Source organism: Podarcis gaigeae, assembly GCF_964106915.1.
Source record: "Podarcis gaigeae genome assembly, chromosome: 3".
Taxonomy (NCBI): Eukaryota; Metazoa; Chordata; class Lepidosauria; order Squamata; family Lacertidae; genus Podarcis; species Podarcis gaigeae.
Genome location: NC_139680.1, coordinates 76,306,518 through 76,326,833, shown reverse-complemented (window position 1 = coordinate 76,326,833; position 20,316 = coordinate 76,306,518). Strand labels below are relative to the sequence as shown.

The 20,316-nt window shown below is 43.9% G+C and overlaps 2 protein-coding genes across 3 annotated transcripts in view; both read right to left on the bottom strand.

The window, feature by feature from the left end:
• The window catches only part of TBCE (tubulin folding cofactor E), a 31,746-nt gene extending 31,428 nt beyond the window's left edge, over window positions 1–318 (bottom strand). The window contains exon 1 of one of the 2 annotated variants that reach the window (XM_083732512.1): window positions 142–318. The gene's annotated coding sequence lies outside the window, so the exon portion shown is untranslated. The remainder of the gene's footprint in view (window positions 1–141) is intronic. The other variant, XM_083732513.1, reaches the window with a different exon arrangement.
• Window positions 319–2,224: 1,906 nt separating this feature from the next.
• GGPS1 (geranylgeranyl diphosphate synthase 1) lies at window positions 2,225–20,115 on the bottom strand. Its single transcript, XM_083732660.1, is given in 5 exon segments — window positions 2,225–3,214; window positions 5,125–5,195; window positions 14,584–14,681; window positions 19,866–19,891; window positions 19,894–20,115. Coding segments are annotated over 5 exon segments (1,164 nt in total). The 5' UTR covers window positions 20,101–20,115; the 3' UTR covers window positions 2,225–2,452.
• Between the last annotated feature and the right edge of the window lie 201 nt (window positions 20,116–20,316).

The window sequence follows — 20,316 nt, the reverse complement described above, 5'->3', positions numbered from 1 at the left end:
CCTCCTGTGAGGAGCGAGCGGGGCGGGGGCCGGAGACAGGAAGAGCCGGGAAACCCGACACCCCTTTTCTGCCGCCCCGGGGGGAGGGGGAGGAGGCGGAGGCAAGCCTCCCCCCGCCCGTTAAGCAGCGCCGCCTCTCACCTTCCGAGGTCTCCGCCGCTTCTCCGCCAGCCCGGAGCGAGCCCCTTCTCTCCGCCCGTCTCAGCCCAGTGTGGCGGTGGGCACAGAGCCCCACCCCCTTATGCCTCAACCGCCACCTTCGCCTAATGGGGGGGAAAATGCGCCACCGGGGCCTGTCGGCGCAGGCGCGAGCTCCTCCTACCCCCGCTTCCATAATCTCCCTTCGGCTCCCTCCACCGCCCCCGCCCCGCTCCATTTTCTCATTTTCCTCGCTGCTTCCCGATGCACTTCGGGAATTGTAGTACAGAGGAGGAGCATATCCCCTCTCGGGCTGCGGCAGAGGGGCGCGTGGAAAACCACGCTACCCAGAAGCCCGCGCGCCGCCCGAGTCTCCGTTTCCATAGAACTGGCGAGAGAATTACATCAGTGTTTCGGAGAGCGGGGCTAATGGCGCTGAGAAGTAGGCGGGCCTTGCTGGTTTGAAGCCAATGGCGGAGAGGCAAGGCGGGGAGAGGGCGGGCTTGCCGCTGTCACTCACGCTTCGGGTTTTGGGGGAGGGTAGTGAACAGCTTGGAGAGGAGCCGCTGCTGTCGCCGTCGCCACCGGGGTTCGGACGGGCGGGATTGGCCCCCGGTGTCGCCGGGCTTTAAAACACTTTAAAGTTGTTAAATGGTTTGTGTCTTTTTTTCTTTTTTTTTTGAAGCAGACGCCTGCATTGCAGGGGGTTGGACTAGATGGCCCTTGGGTCTCTCCCAACTCTATCATTCTGTGATTAATGACAAACTTCCCACTCTTACATTAGAGACAGACCTTTCCTGAAATTTTCACATCTCCCGCATGAATTCTTTTTCTGAAGTCACCAACATGAAAGGTTTTTATAACAAATCTGGACTTCTAAGAACTACTGTGTATTTCTTAAGCGCACCCACATACCAATATCTGGGAGAGCTCAGATATTCACAACAATACTGCTTAAAAGCAGGTGGGAGAAATCAGTGGTTTTCAGTCAACCGGATGTGTGAGAGTGGCTAATGGATACAGAGGACAGACCTACTTATTTCTTGGGCCTTACAGGTCAGAGGGCAGCTGCATGCTATTTACATTCCATTCCTGCATGTCTAGTAATACAATATGGGATGTGTTAGTCATCAGGGAACAAAAGGCTCTCTAGTACACTTGTTAAGTAAACAAAGTTATAAGTAAACAAAGCTAAACTTCAGTTCTCTCCTAGAAAGCAGGTTTGTGTACTGAAGATCATTTTTTACTTTTTTTACATTTTTGGTTTACAGTACTACACACAGGTCTGGCTGTTTGGATATCTGAATCTGTGGTGTGTATATACAAATGTAATATATAAGTAAATAAATAAAACCGGTTTCGGATACTCATTCCTCATGTTTGGATAGTGTGACCTGTGTGCACACATTTGCAGTCCCCTGAAATGCAATCCCAAAAGCTACTATGAAATCTTACGACCTCACACAGCCACTTTTTAGAAGACTGCAGAAGGACAAAAATGGCTTAAATATAGGTGAACATGGGAAGAGTGGGCTATTGAAACTGCATGGCTACCAAGTCTATTTTCTCTCACATTATATTTCAGTGGTCCCTATGCTTCACCAAAACCAGTCACTGGCTCAATTGGGACGGGTGGCTATTACCCATTATAGTTAGACTCTGGATTGCTTTACTTGCCTTCTTCAGCTTTTGACAACACATTTCCATTTTAAAGCATACATTAACCCAGTGCTTTTTTTCTAGGGAGACATGGGGACGCATACCCCTAAACATTTTGTGAATCTTTGTACTTTTGTCCACTTACAGTATTTATTTTTCCCTATTTGAACTATAAAATGGTATTTTCTTGAGTCAAAATGAGAACCCCTAAACATTTTTAAGAAAAACAGCACTGCATTAATTCACTGCCCAAAGGCTAAGTGAAAGGAAATGTAAAAGTGATTAAGAATACATGTTAGGACAAATCAGAACAAGATAAAAACCAACATTAATAAACCAATAAATTAAGAACTTCATTTTCTTCTGTAGTCATTTGTGGAAATGTGCCTTGTAGTCAAAATTAAAATAAACTCGCAATCAAAAAGGATTATAGATGAAAGCTGTAGTTGGCAGCTTTATTTTAATGGAAATGTGCAGCAATATTGCATACACAGCTGAAAGTAGAAGTCCAAAGTTCACCTAGGGCACATATAAACCCCATAACCCCTTAATACATGCTTGAGAGCATTTCCTATGAAGCAGTGATAGAAATATTGTAGTTTAGTTTCCTTGATTATTTCAAAATTGTTTCCTGCAAATATAATCAGCAATTGTATCAGTTCTCGTCGTCCTTGAACATTTTGCTTAAATATTCAAGTAGTGCTGTAAGCTCAGGGTTGTCCCCAAGAGATTCAATTTGTTTGTAAGCTTCAGCCTCGAGTTCTTTTAATGTTTTCCGGGTATATTCAAAAGAACCCACATCCTCAAGGTAATGTACACAATATTTTTTTATGTCCACATTTTCAGTCCTTTGTCGCAGAATATTCTGCACCTGAGTGCTTTCTGGCCTAGACCATATGGCATGGATAGTTGGGAAACTGAACTTCCCTTCAGTTAGGTCTTCACAAAAACTTTTGTTCTCACTATATTCTTTGGAGTGCAAGTTTGCATAGTCATCTCTAATTTGAAAGAAGAGCCCAAGGGTGTTAAGGAGTGGTTTTAAATCTTTCTTATAGCTAGAGAACAATTGCATGAGGCCAACAGCTAGTCCAAAAAGGCCACCTGTTTTTTGCAGAACCATGGTTTTATACTCTGCTTCTGTAGGACAGGTATAGGTGTCTCTCCAGTAAATATCCAAGCCTTGGCCCTTATGAAGTTCTAGCAGTTGGCGGGTGAACACTTTTACAGCATCTGGATGATCAAGTGTTAAAACTTTTTCTAAGCCAAGGAAATACACAAAGTTGGCACAATTTATTACAGATGGTATCCCATAGATGCTATGGGCCACTGGAAAACCTCGCCGTAGTTTTGAATTGTCTTCTATGTCATCTATAAGCAAACTTGCATTGTGCAACATTTCTGTCACTTCAATGATAACCTAATAAAAAAAGAGAACAGTAATCAAGTCTTCCATTCTACTAGTTTCTTCTACAACAATTCAATAGCTTTTGACTTTCCCTTAGCCTGGTTGCAGATCTCAACTTCTGATCCCAATGTATCAATTTTATTCTCAACTCTTTGCTTTATGGCTTTCGTACTTGTGGGTTCCAGTGTACCCAAAGGGCAAGCAGAGTGCACACCAGGCTCTCTACTTCTTTGTGTGCTCACTAAATTTAATGGTGGTGCTCACTCTCACATTCTTCTCTCTCTCTTGTGCTGCCCATACTTCCCCTCCAACCAGACACAGAAAAAAAGAGAATGAACCATTCTGACTGGATTGTTCTAGTAAGTGAGTAACTCAACTCTGAGGGAATACCGGGTGAGTGGATGAAAAATGAAACAGCCAGGGGCAGAGCAAGAAAGAAAAGGCAGAGCAACTAGGACCTGCTGAAGAGGAAAAATGTGTAAGAAGGAAGAGACAAGAGATTGGGAGCAGAGTTAATTGGCTGACCAGGCCTGGGTGATATATTGCCCAGGACCAGTAAGAAGAGCAGACCACGATGCTGGTTTCACTCAGCGATATAATGCTGGTGAAACCTGCCACTGTGCCAGCATCTGCTGGAGGGAGCCAGAGTTCCTTTCTCCAGTGGGCACTGCTAGCAGAGGGATTTGGGAGCGGTAGCAGTTTCACCAGCGGGGCGGGCGGAGAACGATGCTCTTGCCACTTGTGCACAAGCAGCGAGAGCACCAGGGTGGTGCAAACAAGCTGCATTGTTCCATCCTGCGAGCCTGGGTGAAACCGTCTCAGCTCTCAAGGTGAGAGCTGGGCAGTTTCACCTGGTGTCTCGTGGGCAGAGGCCAATGCATCTTGTTTTTTCAACATCACAGTATATCGCCAAACTGCGATGTTTGGCAGGCAATACACCGCGATGTTGAATAGCTGGTATCGCCCAGCCCTGTGTCTGACTAAGGAAATTAAGAGTCAACAGGAATAGGTTTGGCTAATGAACTCAGAGTACCGTATTTTTTGCTCTATAAGATGTACTTTTCCCCTCCTAAAAAGTAAGGGGAAATGTGTGTGAGCCTTATGGAGCGAATGCAGGCTGCACGGCTAAGCCAGAACAGCAAGAGGGGCCGCTGAGCACCGCTCCCTCTTGCTGTTTTAGCTTCACCGTGCGAAGCCTGTTCAGGGCACAGGGAGACTTCATCCCGATCCCGCTGCCCTGAAGAGGCTTCAAGCAGCTATCCCAGAAGCCAGAACAGCGAGAAGGATCGCTGCACTCCCTTTAAAGAGTATTTTTTTCTTGCATTCCCCCTCTAAAACCTAGGTGCATCTTATGGAGTGAAAAATACAGTAAATTATTTTGAAGTGATCTTTCTATTAATTTGGAGTACATCTAGATTTACCGAGAGGTACATTAAGAAAATTAGTTTGCATGAAATGGGTTTTCTACTGGAGCAGGAAACTTGGTTTAAAGGAGTGGTTTGATTTTGGGGGGCTAAGACCCCATCACTGACATACTCATGTTCTTGGGAATGTCTTTCAACCTCACCAGTTTGCCTTCTGTGAAAAGGGTGTTTTGTGATTGGCTACGCCCACCGTGTCAGTCATTTTGTGTCTCCCTCCACTCAAGACTCCAGATGTACTCACCATCCCAAAAAGGTTTGCAATCCCATAATATACATGGGCCTACGGTGATCACAGCATGCATGATTGTGGATCACTGCATAGTTACAGTACCTAGCCTTAGAAACGAACCAGATTTGGTATACAAAAAGCACAAACCACCTATCAAGTGTGAAAACCATGTACATGTAAAATTCAGTATTGTGATCATTTAAATACTTGGTAGCTTCAGTCTGGAAAGGATAAATTTAAAGGTAAATCAATTTAAGAATGCAACTTACTTGTAGCTTATCTTCAGGAACATTCAGCCAGTGATTAAAAGCTTGGGAGAGTTTGGTTCTGACTTGCTTTCCTGTAATTTTTAAAAAAAGTTAAAGGTATTATTACCTGGAGAAATCATTAAAGTCTGTGGAATTTCCTAGCTCTTCTCATATTAATTATACTTCACTAGGTCAAGTGGAACATGTGTTTGTGTGTGTGCAAGTTATTCAAATTCAGGAAAACTTTGCTATGTAGCTCAACAATGAATACTGCTGAAGTTTAGAAAAAGTTATTTTCATAGTATGGGGTAGAGTGGATGATACATGCTGTGTGGCCTAGCTGGAGTAGAGTCTTTACTTACTTCAGGGTCCTGCTGGGACACATATACAGTGGTGCCGCGCAAGACGAATGCCTCGCAAGACGAAAAACTCGCTAGACGAAAGGGTTTTCCGTTTTTGGAGGCGCTTTGCAAGACGAATTTCCCTGTGGGCTTGCTTCGCAAGACGAAAATGTCTTGCGAGTCTTTTCCCTCCCCCCCCTTTTTCTAAGCCGCTAATAGCCACTTAGCCGCTAATAGCCGCTAATAGCCGCTAATCCGCTAATAGGGGTGCTTCGCAAGACAAAAAAACCGCAAGACGAAGAGACTCGCGGAACGAATTAATTTCGTCTTGCGAGGCACCACTGTATTGGGATTTGAGAAGTCCAGGACAGACACACCTGCATGTTACTTAACAATTTCATTACCTACTGAACACTACCACAGATAATCCTAAAATTATTACACTTATACAATACGTTGATTATAGCATTAAGGTATCAAGGTGTGGTTTTAATTTTGTACTTTCAGAACTAAGGCTGTAGGCAGAGAACATAAATTGTGAAAAAACCACTCCCAGTTGTAGCCACAATCCACTACGTCTGGGCAGCCATTTGTTCAAATCTGTATATAAGGCAGCTGCATCTGTTAAAACAAGCCAGAGGAATGTAGATAATTCAAATATTTTGTTGACATGTTATTATAGATAATCTGGACACCATTTCTGAGGATCATGATTGCCCCCAAAGCACTGCTGGCTGACATGCCAATTTTATCTTACCAGATATTTCAATAAATTTAGGATTAATTTTAAATCCACTCAGAAGCTTTTTGCTAGGTTCCAAAATGTGGTATGGGAACTCTATATGCATGCAGTAGAACATTTGAGGCTCCCACTTCTTCCTGCAACATGCGCTCCCGTCCCACTTGAACAACTGACTGGATGTTAGGGAATCAAACAGTACTGAGAATTGTGGTTGCAAGACGAAAAGGATAAAGCAGCACCTAAGCATGCACACTGGGTTCCAGATCCCATCGCTTAAGCATTCCAAACTAAGGAAATTTAAAGGTGGGGGGGGATGGGCTTTTTACTAATTCTAGGGTAGACCAATACAGATTTCCAAAAAAAAAAAAGGCGTTTCCCATGATTAAAATATTCAGTTAACAAAAAAATTGAATCTGGGGCTTAAGTTCACAGTTCTGCCCATGACAGCTGTCCAGCTCCAAAGTAGTAGAGAAGCTGGAACTAATCACAGGATAGGATTCCATACAATATCGCTTAAATAACACATTTGCCAATGGTGTGGCCCTCAACAGCCACAGTTTTCCAGAATTTTGGAACATGAGTTAACATGGAAATCCCTTATCCCAGCATGCTAACATCAGAAGTGCACAGCTCTCTGTGGAAAGGTGACATATAAGCTAAATCAAAAGGTTTTTGTCAATTGAATTTGATTATGCCTTGCGTCTATGCTTAAAACGCTTCAACTTGAAAAAAAAAATGAGAAAGGAAGAAATAATAAATTATACCATTTAGAAGGGAAATAATTCACATGCAACTTATTTAGGGTTGCCATTTTTCAAACAGTGAAAATCCAGACTGACTCTCTACCTCCAACAACTGGCTCATTATGGAGGTCATGTTTGTTCCCATGCCCTACAATCACCCTGGCTGATTTCTGCCTGTTGTATAGTTGTTAAAGGTATAGGAGCATGCCAAACAGGGCTTCAGGTTAACTGGCAAGCTTAGCCTTTAAAGAATGGAATGGAAATATAAGAGATTCAGCACACATATATCCCCTTCCCCTTTTCTGTGCCTTAAAAAGCTGCCCATCAGTGCTGTGCATTCACCCCTCACCTCCCAAACTTTTTAACTCCTCTCCTGCAATTTCTCCTACCTGTCACACGTAACCTCTACCCTTTTGGCCTTTTTCAATTCTTAACTCTTCAAGGGCTTGGTATGGGAGAATCTTGTCTAGCAACAACAACAACCTTCTATACATCTGGAGGCTGACTGACCAGAAACCATTGCCTAGCAACAGCAGAATAATGAACCAGATAGAATTCACTAACATTAGCCAAAAAATGCCTTTTTAATACAAACTACAAATATGTTGCATGGCCATCTGTCATGGATACTTTAGTTGAGGTACCTACATTGCAGGGGGTTGGATTAGATGACCCCTCAGGGTCCCTGCCAACTCTACAATTCTATGATACACAAATCATGGCTAGAAGCACATACTAGAAGTTCTCCTAACCCAAAACAACATTTCCCAAAACACATAGTACTAATCATAGTACTTGAAGCCATTGCCTTGAGTCCTACCCTCCACAGCAGGAGAAAACAAGCATGCTCCCTCTTCCATGTGGAAGCCCTTAAGATATTTGAAGATGGCTATCATATCTCTTCTCAATCTCTTCTTTTCCAGGCTAAACATACCCAGCCCTGCAACCTCCGCTTTATAGCAGCCGGGGAGGGAGGAGCCTCCTTCAACCCTTGATCTAATTCTGTCTTCTGTGGCATTAGCTACCCCTCCCAATTTGGTGTCAACTGCAAATTTGATGAGTATCCTCACAATTCCTTCATCCAAGTCATTTATAAAGAGGTTGAACAACGGGCCCAGGACACTACGGCATGCCACTTATCACTTTTTTTCCAGGATGACGAGGAACCATTAATGAGTACTCTTTGGGCTCAGTTGGTCAACCAGCTACAAATCCACCTATTAGTTACCTCATTCAATCCATATTTTACCAGCTTCCTTGTGGGAATATCATGGGGGACTTTGTCAAAAGCCTTACTGAAATAAAGATACACTATGTCCACAGCATCTCCCTTATCCACCAAGTTTGTAATTCCATCAAAAATAAAAGAAAGAAATCTGATTGGTCTGGCATAACATATTTTTGAGAAATTCCTGCTGGGTCTTAGTAATCACAGCATCCTTTTCTAAATGCTCACAGACAGACTGTTGAATTATCTGTTCTAGGACCTTCCCTGGTGTTGATCAGTCGGTAGTTACCTGGGTCTCCCCACCCCCTTTTGAATATGGGGACAACATTTGACTGCCTCCAGTCAGTAGACACCTCACCTGTTCTCCAGGAATTCTCAAAGATAATAGACAAAGGCTCTGAAACTACATCCACAAGTTCCTTTAGTACTCTTGGATTCAGGCCCTTGAGATTTGAATTCATTTAGGACTTGCTCTTCCTCTCCTCCCCTGCTGCTCCCCAATCTGCTCTATAGGGTTAGTGGACCTCCTGGGCCGGATTTTTGGGCTCATGCAAGAGGAAGGTGAAGTTTCATTTTTCAAGATGACGTCTGTTATTTGAGGATGGACTCAACAGGGTTTCAGCCAAAGCCTCTAGAACATTTCAGAAATAAGCACTGGTAATTATAAGCAAAAAATATGCTTATCTTCAAGAAGGGAAATAAATATTTATGATTTTTTTATCAAGTCATAAATATTCTTTACAGTTGGGTTCAGACATAACACCAAAACATAGTTTGGCACAATGCAAAGGACCCTGGAATGAGCACAAAGCCTGCAGCTTTCTTCTTCCCTTGTAAGTGTGATTCTCTCCCTCTCTGGTATGTGGCAAACCATAATGTGCCAGTACATCTAAATGGTCAAACTATAATACACTATTCCACACAAGGTTAAGCACCTATAATCCCATATTTTAAACAGGCAATTTCAGCACATATTTGATCTCCCCCACAGAAGGCAATGTGACTTAATAATTTTAACGTTGGATAGATTACACCTATCGCAAACTGTATGACCTGTTCTTGCTTTGAATTAAATCTTTATTTGAAAGAATTTAAATTAACATAGACATTACGTTTTACCACCTCAAATGTATAGTGAGTTGGAGGTGCATATCTGATATGACTTTAAAATTGAAAAATGGTCCAAAGAAAAAGCTGATGTCCAATAAAGAGGGTGCAAGAATCATAATAACTGATTACTTTTGTTTCAAGTAGGCAACTACAATTTCATATCAGTTTACTAGATATATTCAGACATAGATAATACTGTGTTCTTGCATTTTTTATAAAAAACAACTGAATTCCTCTCTAGAGTTACATGAAGATGGCAACCTTAATCTAACAGCCAGTGATTTCACCAAAGCATCTTGGAACTATGAGTAACATACAGGAATGCATTGCTTAGGAGTTACAACTTCTTGCGTAAAAAGAAAATGAGAGCAATTTTGTATTCATCCTGCTGCCATGTGCTAAACAAGTTAGCATTATGAAAGCTTATGTTGAGATTTATTTAGGCTTCCAAGCTTACACAAGCACTTGAGAGGGAGGGAGGTGTTTTGAAGCTTGTGGCACACTAGCAGCCAAATGTTTTCCCACATATACTACCTTTATTGAAAATACCAGAGAATTATTTCGTCAACAACTTATTTCTCATAATTCAAACAATCTTAAAAACAGAAACGAGCCAGCAAAACTCAGAAACCTGAATATAGCTTGTAGATCAATAGCCACCCTCAACTGAGGTGATATTAAGTAGGAAACTGAGCATGCATACCCAGGACACCCCATTGTAAAAAAAAAAGTGTAGGTGGAATGGCACCGGTGTAGGTGGAATGGCATGAGTAAACATTCCCTGTAATTTAACACTTTGGTTATGAAACAGAAAAATGCATCACACCATGTGATGATACCACAGGATCTCTACTTATCTTTTGGAAATGAACAAAGTATTCTTGCATGAAGCTTAAGTTGAGTACTGGCAGTGAAAACATGTTTCAACACCAAGTCTATTAAGACATAGTGATCTGGTTTTGACACAACCCTAGTCCATATTTAGTGGTACATGAATGAGCAAACTTGAACCTCAGGCTTTTATTCTCCCTTTTCCTCCTCTAGCATAGTCACATAGTTTCTGCTTTAAATTACCGTAACTGCAGTTTGTCATTAAAGTGAAGTTGTTGGTTTGGATGTAACATTAAATGTTACTGAAGCAAGCTAGAATCAGTGAGGTGTTAATGAGTGTTATCTATGTACTAAATGTACTATGCACCTTTATCTATGTACTACGCAGTTTTAATTGCCCTGATGTCCATCAGAAAACGGTACAGTGAGATGGTTAAACATATTTACGCAACATTTGTACACAGTCCAAACACATACTCTTCAGGTGGTTAACAATAAAAAATTACATGAATATATATAAAATATAACCACCCACCCATCATATCTCATTTGCTGGGGGAACCTGGAGAAAGGACTCTGAAGATGACCTTAGGATCTGGATAGGTAATCTTCAAACATGTGCAAATCTATATTAAAAATCCAAGATCCTTAAAATACACTAGCTATAGTGGACAGCAAGTACAGAGATGAAAGGAAGGTGGGTAGTAAGATACAAACAAATCAGAATCAGGTATTATAAAAGCATTTACCCAGGAGCAAAAGCCCAGCCATTTATAACCAGAACACTGAGAAAACATATGATCAGACACAGGGAGTGAGTGGTCTGGAAATTTCAAGAGGTTACAGTATTGCTTAAGCTAATCACATGTAGAGCCTGTCAGAAATTTGGGTGGAGAAGTTTGGATAACACTAATGTTAAGAACAGGATAAGAGTATAATTTAAAAAGAGAAAGCACAGGATATGTGATGGTTGGATAGCACTGGTCAGAAATTAAAGGGTGGTTTGAAAGATATGTGACACCAACCCTAGGCTTTAAGCTGAAAACATGCAATAGACAAAACAAAGTGATTGCTACAGGCATCAGTTTAGATACAGTGGTGCCTCGCAAGACGAAATTAATTCGTTCCGCAAGTTTTTTCGTCTTGCGAGTTTTTCGTCTTGCGAAGCACGGTTTCCCATAGGAATGCATTGAAAATCAATCAATGCGTTCCTATGGAAACCGCCTTCAGACCAGGTCCGGGGACAGTTTGTCCTCCGACCTCTTCTGAAGGCTGGGGGGGGGGGGGACAAGGGCTTTTTTCCCCACCGCCAGCCTTCAGAAGGCTGTTCTGAAGGCTGGCGGTGGGAAGAAAAGCCCTTCTCCCCACCTCCCGCCCCACAAGCTCCGGGGACAGGAGGGCTTTGCTATCGACCGCCAGCATTTTAAAAGCCCCCCGGACAGCGGATTTTAAAATGCTGGTGGGCGGCAGCGAAGCCTCCGCTGTCCCGGGGCGATTTTAAAATACTGGCAGGCGGCAGCGAAGCCTCTGCTGTCCCGGGCGATCTTAAAATGCTGGCGGGCGGCAGCGAAGCGTTCGCTGCCAACCCCCAGCATTTTAAAAGTCCCCGGGACAGCGGAGACTTCTCTGCCGTTTCTCCGCTATCCCAACGGCTTTTGAAGGCAGGCGGGGGGGGCAAAGACTTTCGCCTTCCGCCGGCCTTCAGAAGAGGTCCTGGACCTCTTTTGAAGGCCGGCGGGGGGTGAAAGTCTTTGCTCCCCCCCGCCTGCCTTCCCGGGACAGCGGAGACTTCTCCGCTGTCCCGGGCGATCTTAAAATGCTGGCGGGCGGCAGCGAAGGTTTCTTCTCCGCTGTCCCGGGGGCTTTTAAAATGCTGGGGGACGGCAGCGAAGGCTTCGCTGCTGCCTGCCAGCATTTTAAGATCGCCCGGGACAGCGAAAGTCTTTGCTCCCCCCTGCCTGCCTTCAAAAGCCGTTGGGATAGCGGAGAAACACGCTGCGCTTCTCCACTATCCCGGGAAGGCAGGCGGGGGAGGGTAGCAAAGACCTTCGCCCCCCGCCGGCCTTCAGAAGAGGTCCAGGACCTCTTCTGAAGGCTGGCGATGGACGAAAGTCTTTGCTCCCGACGGCCAGCATTTTAAAAGCGGTCCGGGATAGCGGGAAATCGCAGCGCAATTCCCTGCTATCCCAGACCGCTTTTAAAATGCTGGCAGAGGGGAGCAAAGCCTTTCGGCCCCCCGCTGGCCTTCCTGGACCTCTTCTGAAGGCCGGAGGGGGGGCGAAAGGCTTTGCTCCCCACCGCCAGCATTTAAAAGAGGTCCCCGGAGATTTCCCTATGGGCTTTCTTCTTGCGAAGCAAGCCCATAGGGAAATTCGTCTTGCGGAACGACTCAAAAACAGAAAACTCTTTCGTCTTGCGAGTTTTTCGTTTTGCGAGGCGTTCGTCTTGCGGGGCACCACTGTACTAATCTTAGACATTACTAGAACTTAAAGCTCCTTCATGGATCACTGCCTTGTCGTGGTGAAGCCAAAGATGGAGAAGTTCTATACGGTCAGCAAAAACAAAACCTGGAGCTGACTGTGGCTCAGATCATCAGCTTCTTATAGCAAAATTCAAGCTTTATCTGAAGAAAGTAGGAAAAACCACTGGGCCGGTAAGATGCAATCTAAATCAAATCCCACATGAATACACAGTGGAAGTGAGGAACAGGTTTAAGGATTTAGATTTGGTGGACAGATTGCCTGAAGAACTATGGATGGAGGCTTGCAACATTATACAGGAGGCAGCAACGATCCCAATGAAAAGGAAATGCAAGAAAGCAAAGTAGCTGTCCAATGAGGCCTTACAAATAGCGGGGGAGAGAAGGCAAGCAAAATGCGAGGGAGATAGTAAAAGATACAGGAAATTGAATGCAGATTTCCTAAAAATAGCAAGGAGAGACAAGAGGGCCTTCTTAAACGAGCAATGCAAATAAATAGAGGAAAACAACAGAATCGGAAAAACCAGAGATTTGTTCAAGAAAATTGGAGATATGAAAGTAACATTTTGCACAAAGATTACCATAATAAACGACAAAAGTGGAAAGAACCTAACAGAAGCAGAAGACATCAAGAAAAGGTGGCAAGAATACACAGAGGAATTATACAAGAAAGATATGGATAGCTCGTACATCCCAGGTAGTGTGGTTGCTGACCTTGAGCCAGATATCCTGGAGAGTGAAGTCAAATGGGCCTTAGAAAGACAGTGGAAGTGATGGTATTCCAGCTGAACTATTTAAAATTTTAAAAGATGATGCTGTTAAGGTGCTACACTCAATATGCCAGCAAGTTTGGAAAACTCAGAAGGGCAGTGCCAAAGAATGGGCAGTGCCCCAACTACCGAACAATTGCGCTCATTTCACAAGCTAGCAAGGTTATGCTTAAAATTCTATAAGGCAGTCTTAAGCAGTAGGTGGACCGAGAACTCCCAGAAGCGCAAGCTGGATTGCCGAAGGAAATATCAACAACCTCAGATATGCTGATGACACAACCTTGATGGAAGAAAGTAAGGAACCTTTTAATGAGGATGAAAGAGGAGAGCGCAAAATATGGTCTGAAGCTCAACATCAAAAAACACTAAGATCATGGCCACTGGTCCCTTCACCTCCTGGCAAATAGAAGGGGAAGAAATGGAGGCAGTGAGAGATTTTCCTTTCTTGGGTCCCATGATCACTGCAGATGGTGACAGTAGTCACGAAATTAAAAGACGCCTGCTTCTTGGGAGAAAAGCAATGACAAACCTAGAGAGCATCTTAAAAAGCAAAGCAGAGACATCACTTTGCTGACAAAGGTTATGCTCAAGTTAGCTATGATTTTCCCAGTAGTGATGTATGGAAGAGAGAGCTGAACCATAAAGGCTGATTGCCAAAGAATTGATGTTTTTGAATTATGGTGCTGGAGGAGACTCTTGAGAGCCCGATGGACTGCAAGAAGATCAAACCTATCCATTCTGAAGGAAATCATCCCTGAGTGCTCACTGGAAGGACAGAAGCTGAGGCTCCAATACTTTGGCCACCTCATGAGAAGAGAAGACTCCCTGGAAAAGACCCTGATGTTGGGAAAGATTGAGGGCGCAAGGAGAAGGGGACGACAGAGGGCAAGATGGTTGGACAGTGTTAGAAGCTACCAACATGAGTCTGACCAAACTGTACGAGGTAGTCGAAGACAGGAGTGCCTGGTGTGCTCTAGTCCATGGGGTCACGAAGAGTTGGACACGACTAAATGACTAAACAACAACAACAACAAAGAACTTTCCAGTAGCACCTTAAAGACCAACTAAGTCAGTTCTTGGTATGAGCTTTCGTTTGCATGCACACGAAAGCTCATACCAAGAACTGACTTAGTTGGTCTTTAAGGTGCTACTGGAAGGAATTTTTTTTGTTTTGACTATGGCAGACCAACACGGCTACCTATCTGTAACAAAGAACTTAAAAGAGTGAAATGTTACCTGGTAACTGAAGTAGGTAGTTGTATGGCTCCAATAGAATTCTCTTGGATGACTCTTCTACTTGTTCCATTTTTAAAAATTTTCTGGAGTAGTTCAGTCTGTTTAAGAAAAACCCTTATTAATGACCAGGGGTCTGAAAATTAGGTCCTACTAACCACCAAGACTATAGTAAGAGATTACATGGTAATTGTACCCTACTCCTTCCATAGAATTAAGGAGAAGACCTAATAATATAGATGACATTGTTCTCCCATAAGCCTGAGTCCCCTGCATGTCCCTTCTGGAAACTGCCTAATGCAAGTTCATTACAGCCACACCTTTGCTAGGGTAGTGCCTAGGGGGTACACAATCCCAAAATATTTAGTCATGCTTTTCCAAACATCCATAAAAAACTGTACACTTAAAATACTCCTTGTGCCAATTCTCTTAACTCCCTTGCTTTAGGCAGGCTTTCTGTTCTTTGCACCCACCCTGACAAAGGTATTAATTTGTGCCAAAGCAGAATCCAGCAAGCATAATCAGGGTTTAAAAGGCTAGGAAATAGCCCTTCCTTCACTCACAGAAACACAGTCCAGATTTTCCTTCACTCCCTGCAGCAGCTTCCTCTGCTTCCCAGTCATCATATTTTAAAATATAGAAACCTCTCACTGCGGAATATGGCAAGGAGAAAACAGAACACGGATGCTAATTCAATACAAGCAGTGGGCCAATATACAGGATGTACAAGTGAAAAATCTAAGCTGGTAGTCACTGCAGGCTTTACTCTAAAATACTCCTTAAGTATTTTTTACATGTCATTCCAAGTAGTACGTAGAATTTAGTGCAAAGTACCCAAGATTAGTAGTATGTCACTTTAAGTAGGAAGCATCACTAAAAGAATTTCTTGAACACACACTTATTTATACACAACTCTAACAAAAATGATATTAAATGATATAAAAATTTCAAAGTACAGTGGTACCTTGGGTTACATATGCTTCAGGTTACATACGCTTCAGGTTACAGACTCCACTAACCCAGAAATAGTGCTTCAGGTTAAGAACTTTGCTTCAGGATAAGAAGAGAACTCGGGCTATTATATGGAAAATTTCAATAAATATTATTTTTTTTAAAAAGGGAAAAAAAAGAAGAGAACTCGGGCTATGGCGGCACAACAGCAGCAGGAGGCCCTCATTAGCTAAAGTGGTGCTTCAGGTTAAGAACAGTTTCAGGTTAAGTACGGACCTCCGGAACGAATTAAGTACTTAACCTGAGGTACCACTGTAACATTGTCCTATCATTTTAAAATCTACTGTTGTGAGTTTGGGGGGGGGGCGTGCCTTGGCTCCCCTTCTAATTTCTGGGTGCCATATGCTGGATTTAGCATACTGATATACAAAACATGAGCCAGTCTGGTAATGACCCACTAAAGTATAGTAGGTGGGGGAGTGGCTCTGTGCCAGAGGGTAAATGGAGGGCCCCCTCCCTCAACTCAGAATTAGTTAAAAAACAAAGGCCTTTGAAGCAGAATTTTTAGAGTTGGGAGGGGAGCAGTTGAGTTTAGGATTGCAGCAGTGGTGATGTGAGCTAGTTGGGCAGGGTTACGATCTGCTAAGCATAGCAAACTGAACAAAGTGACAGAGGGCCATGGCCGATTTCTGCTGGCATTCAAAACTGTGGCCATGGGAGAAGAAAAAAACCTCTTGGAGTGTAATGTTGCTAGCCCCTCCATCATCATCTCAGGTTGTATATATGTGTAAATAAACAGTATGTCATACACCAGGGGTAGGCAACCTAAGGCCCGTGGGCCGGATGCGGCCCAATCACCGTCTCAATCCGGCCCGCCGACGGTCCGGGAACCAGCGTGTTTTTACATGAGTGGAATGTGTCCTTTTATTTAAAATACATCTCTGGGTTATTTGTGGGACACAGGAATTCGTTCATTCCCCCCCCCCAAAAAAAAATAAAGTATAGTCTGGCCCACCACATGGTCTGAGGGACGGTGGACCAGCCCAGGGCTGAAAAAGGTTGCTGACCCCTGTCATACACCTACCGCTGTGCCTCATTTATAAAAGAAACACAAGCCCTGGGGAAGCACTGGACCCCTGGTATCTTGCACTGCTTGGAGAGCGGGGTGGTGTGTAACACTACATTCTTAGTTGTCCTATACAGCTTTCCTTATCTAGGTCTTCCTAAATTTAGGAAACCTATAATCTCATGTTTTGTAGGCCTGTGTTTCTGTAGACTTTACTGAAATCTCTTTTCTTCCCTCTCATTTGTAATGTTTCTTGCTGCACTGCAGATGCAACTGCTTCAAACTGAAACAATCTGTCTCGTGCAGTTTAAATACAGACACTACAGTAGTATCATCGTCCCAAATTAACACTTAAGCGGCAAAAAACAAATATACAGTGGTACCTCGGGTTAAGTACTTAATTTGTTCCAGAGGTCTGTTCTTAACCTGAAACTGTTCTTAACCTGAAGCACCACTTTAGCTAATGGGGCCTCCGACTGCCACTGTGCTGCAGGAGCATTTTTCTTAACCCCAGGTACTATTTCTGGGTTAGCGGAGTCTGTAACCTGAAGCGTCTGTAACCTGAGGTACCACTGTAAAATCATTATCTATCATTATATGATAAATGCTGACTTTCCAGTTTAAAATCCACAAAGCACTTTCACAGACTTTGTGTGGAAAGTGCAAAGTTACAGAAGACTAATACTGATGTATATTCTACATAGCAAAGCCCAAATGAAGTTTTATATATCAATTATTATTAATTACTCACCCTTCACCCTAAGATCCCAGGATGGGTAACAAGTAGAACAATTAAAACACGGTGTTAAAGAGAGTTTAAAACAGCTTTCAATCACAGAAATAAGGTGGGTCCTATAAATATAGATCTCAAGTGTCAAAAGCCAGAGTAAAGAGGCTCATATTCAGCATTTGGTGAAAGCTGTATGATAAAAGATGCCAGATACACATCTGTGGGGAGTTCCACAAGTTTGCAGCTACCACACAGAATGCCCTCTCCTGGGCTACCTGTCCCCAAACTTCTGAATGCTGTGAAAAAATATGAAGAGGGTTTCTACTGCCAATTTTAATACTCTCCTTCCAGGGGAGTGCAAACCTGTGCATGACATACCACCAGAATGTTAGCCCTTGGGGGACATAACACCCATGTTTTCAGGATTCAGTTTCCGTTTACTGGCCCACATCCAGCCCATCACCACCTCCAAGCACTGATCTAACACTTCAACCAACTCTCCTGATTCAGATGGGTAGACACAGCTGGGTGTTCTGAACATATTGATGACACTTCACTCCAAATTCCCTAATGACAGCTGCCAGGGGCTTTTTATACATGTTAAATAGCATGAGGGACAAGGAGGATCTCTCCAGGACACCACAGGACAACTTCCATGGTGCCAAAGAGTAACCTTCCATGGCTACTTTCTGAACACAGTGGTAACTTGGTTCTCAAACGCCTTGGTACTCGAACAACTTGGAACCCAAACACTGCAAACCCAGAAGCGTTCCGGTTTGCAAACTTTTTTTGGAAGCTGAATGTGCTCTGTTTTGAGTGTTATGCTGCTTCCGATTTGAGTGTTACGCTGAGGTCTGTCTGTTTTTGCTATTTATTTTGCAATTTTGTTTTTGCGGCTCTTTTTGTTTTGTTTTTGTGACTGTATGGAACCCAGTTCAGCTACTGATTAATTGATTGTGTGACTGCAGTACATTGTTTATTGCTTTCATTTTATAGATCCATGGTCTCATTAGATAGTAAAATTCATGTTAAATTGCTGTTTTAGGGGTTGTTTTTAAAAGTCTGGAAGGGATTAATCCATTTTGCATTACTTTCTATGGGAAAGCGTGCTTTGGTTTTGGAGTGGACTTCCGTAACGGATTAAGTTTGAGAACCAAGGTACCACTGTAGAGCCCTGGAGGTAGGAGTGAAAACAGTGAAGCACTGAGGGGCTTGAGAATTATAACTGTGATCAACAGGATTGAAATGAAAATCTCCAAGAGGCATCCCTTGATCTCCCTCCCAAGAAATGTCATCAACCAGGGTGTGACCAGGACACTTTCAGTGCCTTGATCAGACCTGAAACCAGACTGGAACAGAGCCAAGTAATCAGCTTCCTCCAAGCATGCCTTAACATGTCAATAAAATTTTAATTGTGTTTCAATGCTGACCTAGAATTTCAGAGAAGGGTTTAAACATCTTTGGTAATGAACATGCCACTGTTTAATAGTTTGAATTGGCAGGCCACTTAATGCCTAAATCACGTTGGGCCAGCATCCTAATAATGACCTCATTTTTAAATGCGGAATCTTTCAGTAAGAAGAGGTTCACAATCATTATTTCATTTATTATATTTGCTATGGTTATATTAATAATGGAGAAAAGAGCATATATGTGCATATATGTCTCCATTACTGAATTGTAACAGGTGCCCAGAGCAACATATATGTACACATTTGAATGGTTGCCATTATAACTTAGATTATTCCATAAACTGCCAGCTAAAGCGTCGAGTCAAGAAACTATTAGGGTTCCATCTTTTGCTTACATGGTTAACAAATAAACTGAGTTTTATATCAAAATGTAGCAACGCGTTACATTACAGTATTGTACATTACACATAGTGAAAAAACATAAATCACTTATTTCAGGGAAAACAGAGCAGCCCTCCCTCATATCTTTGAGCACGTCAACTTCTCCAAAGCAGGCACTTCTAAATACTGTACAGCCCTACAACAAGCCCCCCTACAGCCAAGTGATAATACACACAATTGTTTAAACAAACGCTTGAGTTCCCATTTCACCCTGTGTCAAAAGTTCAAGACGGCTTACCAAGAACACTGCAAGGCGAACAAAACTAAACTTCAAAGCAAATAGCAACATAAAGTCACCTGTACCCGTCTCCTGCCCTCTCAACCAGCACCCAGGAGGCACTTACCACGGAGAGAGACAGGTAACCCGCTTCAGAGGACAGCAGCCTCCCTCCAACGCGAACACCGATAGAGAAAAAGGCCGAGGAGGGAAAGGCGAGCTCTGAGGCGAGCAGCTTCTGCTTCTCCCGCCACCGCCAAGACGCAACTGCTCGTCCTCCCCTGCGGCCCCGCGGCCTCCGCTTTATAGCAGCCGGGGAGGGAGGAGCCTCCTGTGAGGAGCGAGCGGGGCGGGGGCCGGAGACAGGAAGAGCCGGGAAACCCGACACCCCTTTTCTGCCGCCCCGGGGGGAGGGGGAGGAGGCGGAGGCAAGCCTCCCCCCGCCCGTTAAGCAGCGCCGCCTCTCACCTTCCGAGGTCTCCGCCGCTTCTCCGCCAGCCCGGAGCGAGCCCCTTCTCTCCGCCCGTCTCAGCCCAGTGTGGCGGTGGGCACAGAGCCCCACCCCCTTCCGCCTCAACCGCCACCTTCGCCTGATGGGGGGGAAAATGCGCCACCGGGGCCTGTCGGCGCAGGCGCGAGCTCCTCCTACCCCCGCTTCCATAATCTCCCTTCGGCTCCCTCCACCGCCCCCGCCCCGCTCCATTTTCTCATTTTCCTCGCTGCTTCCCGATGCACTTCGGGAATTGTAGTACAGAGGAGGAGCATATCCCCTCTCGGGCTGCGGCAGAGGGGCGGGTGGAAAACCACGCTACCCAGAAGCCCGCGCGCCGCCCGAGTCTCCGTTTCCATAGAACTGGCGAGAGAATTACATCAGTGTTTCGGAGAGCGGGGCTAATGGCGCTGAGAAATAGGCGGGCCT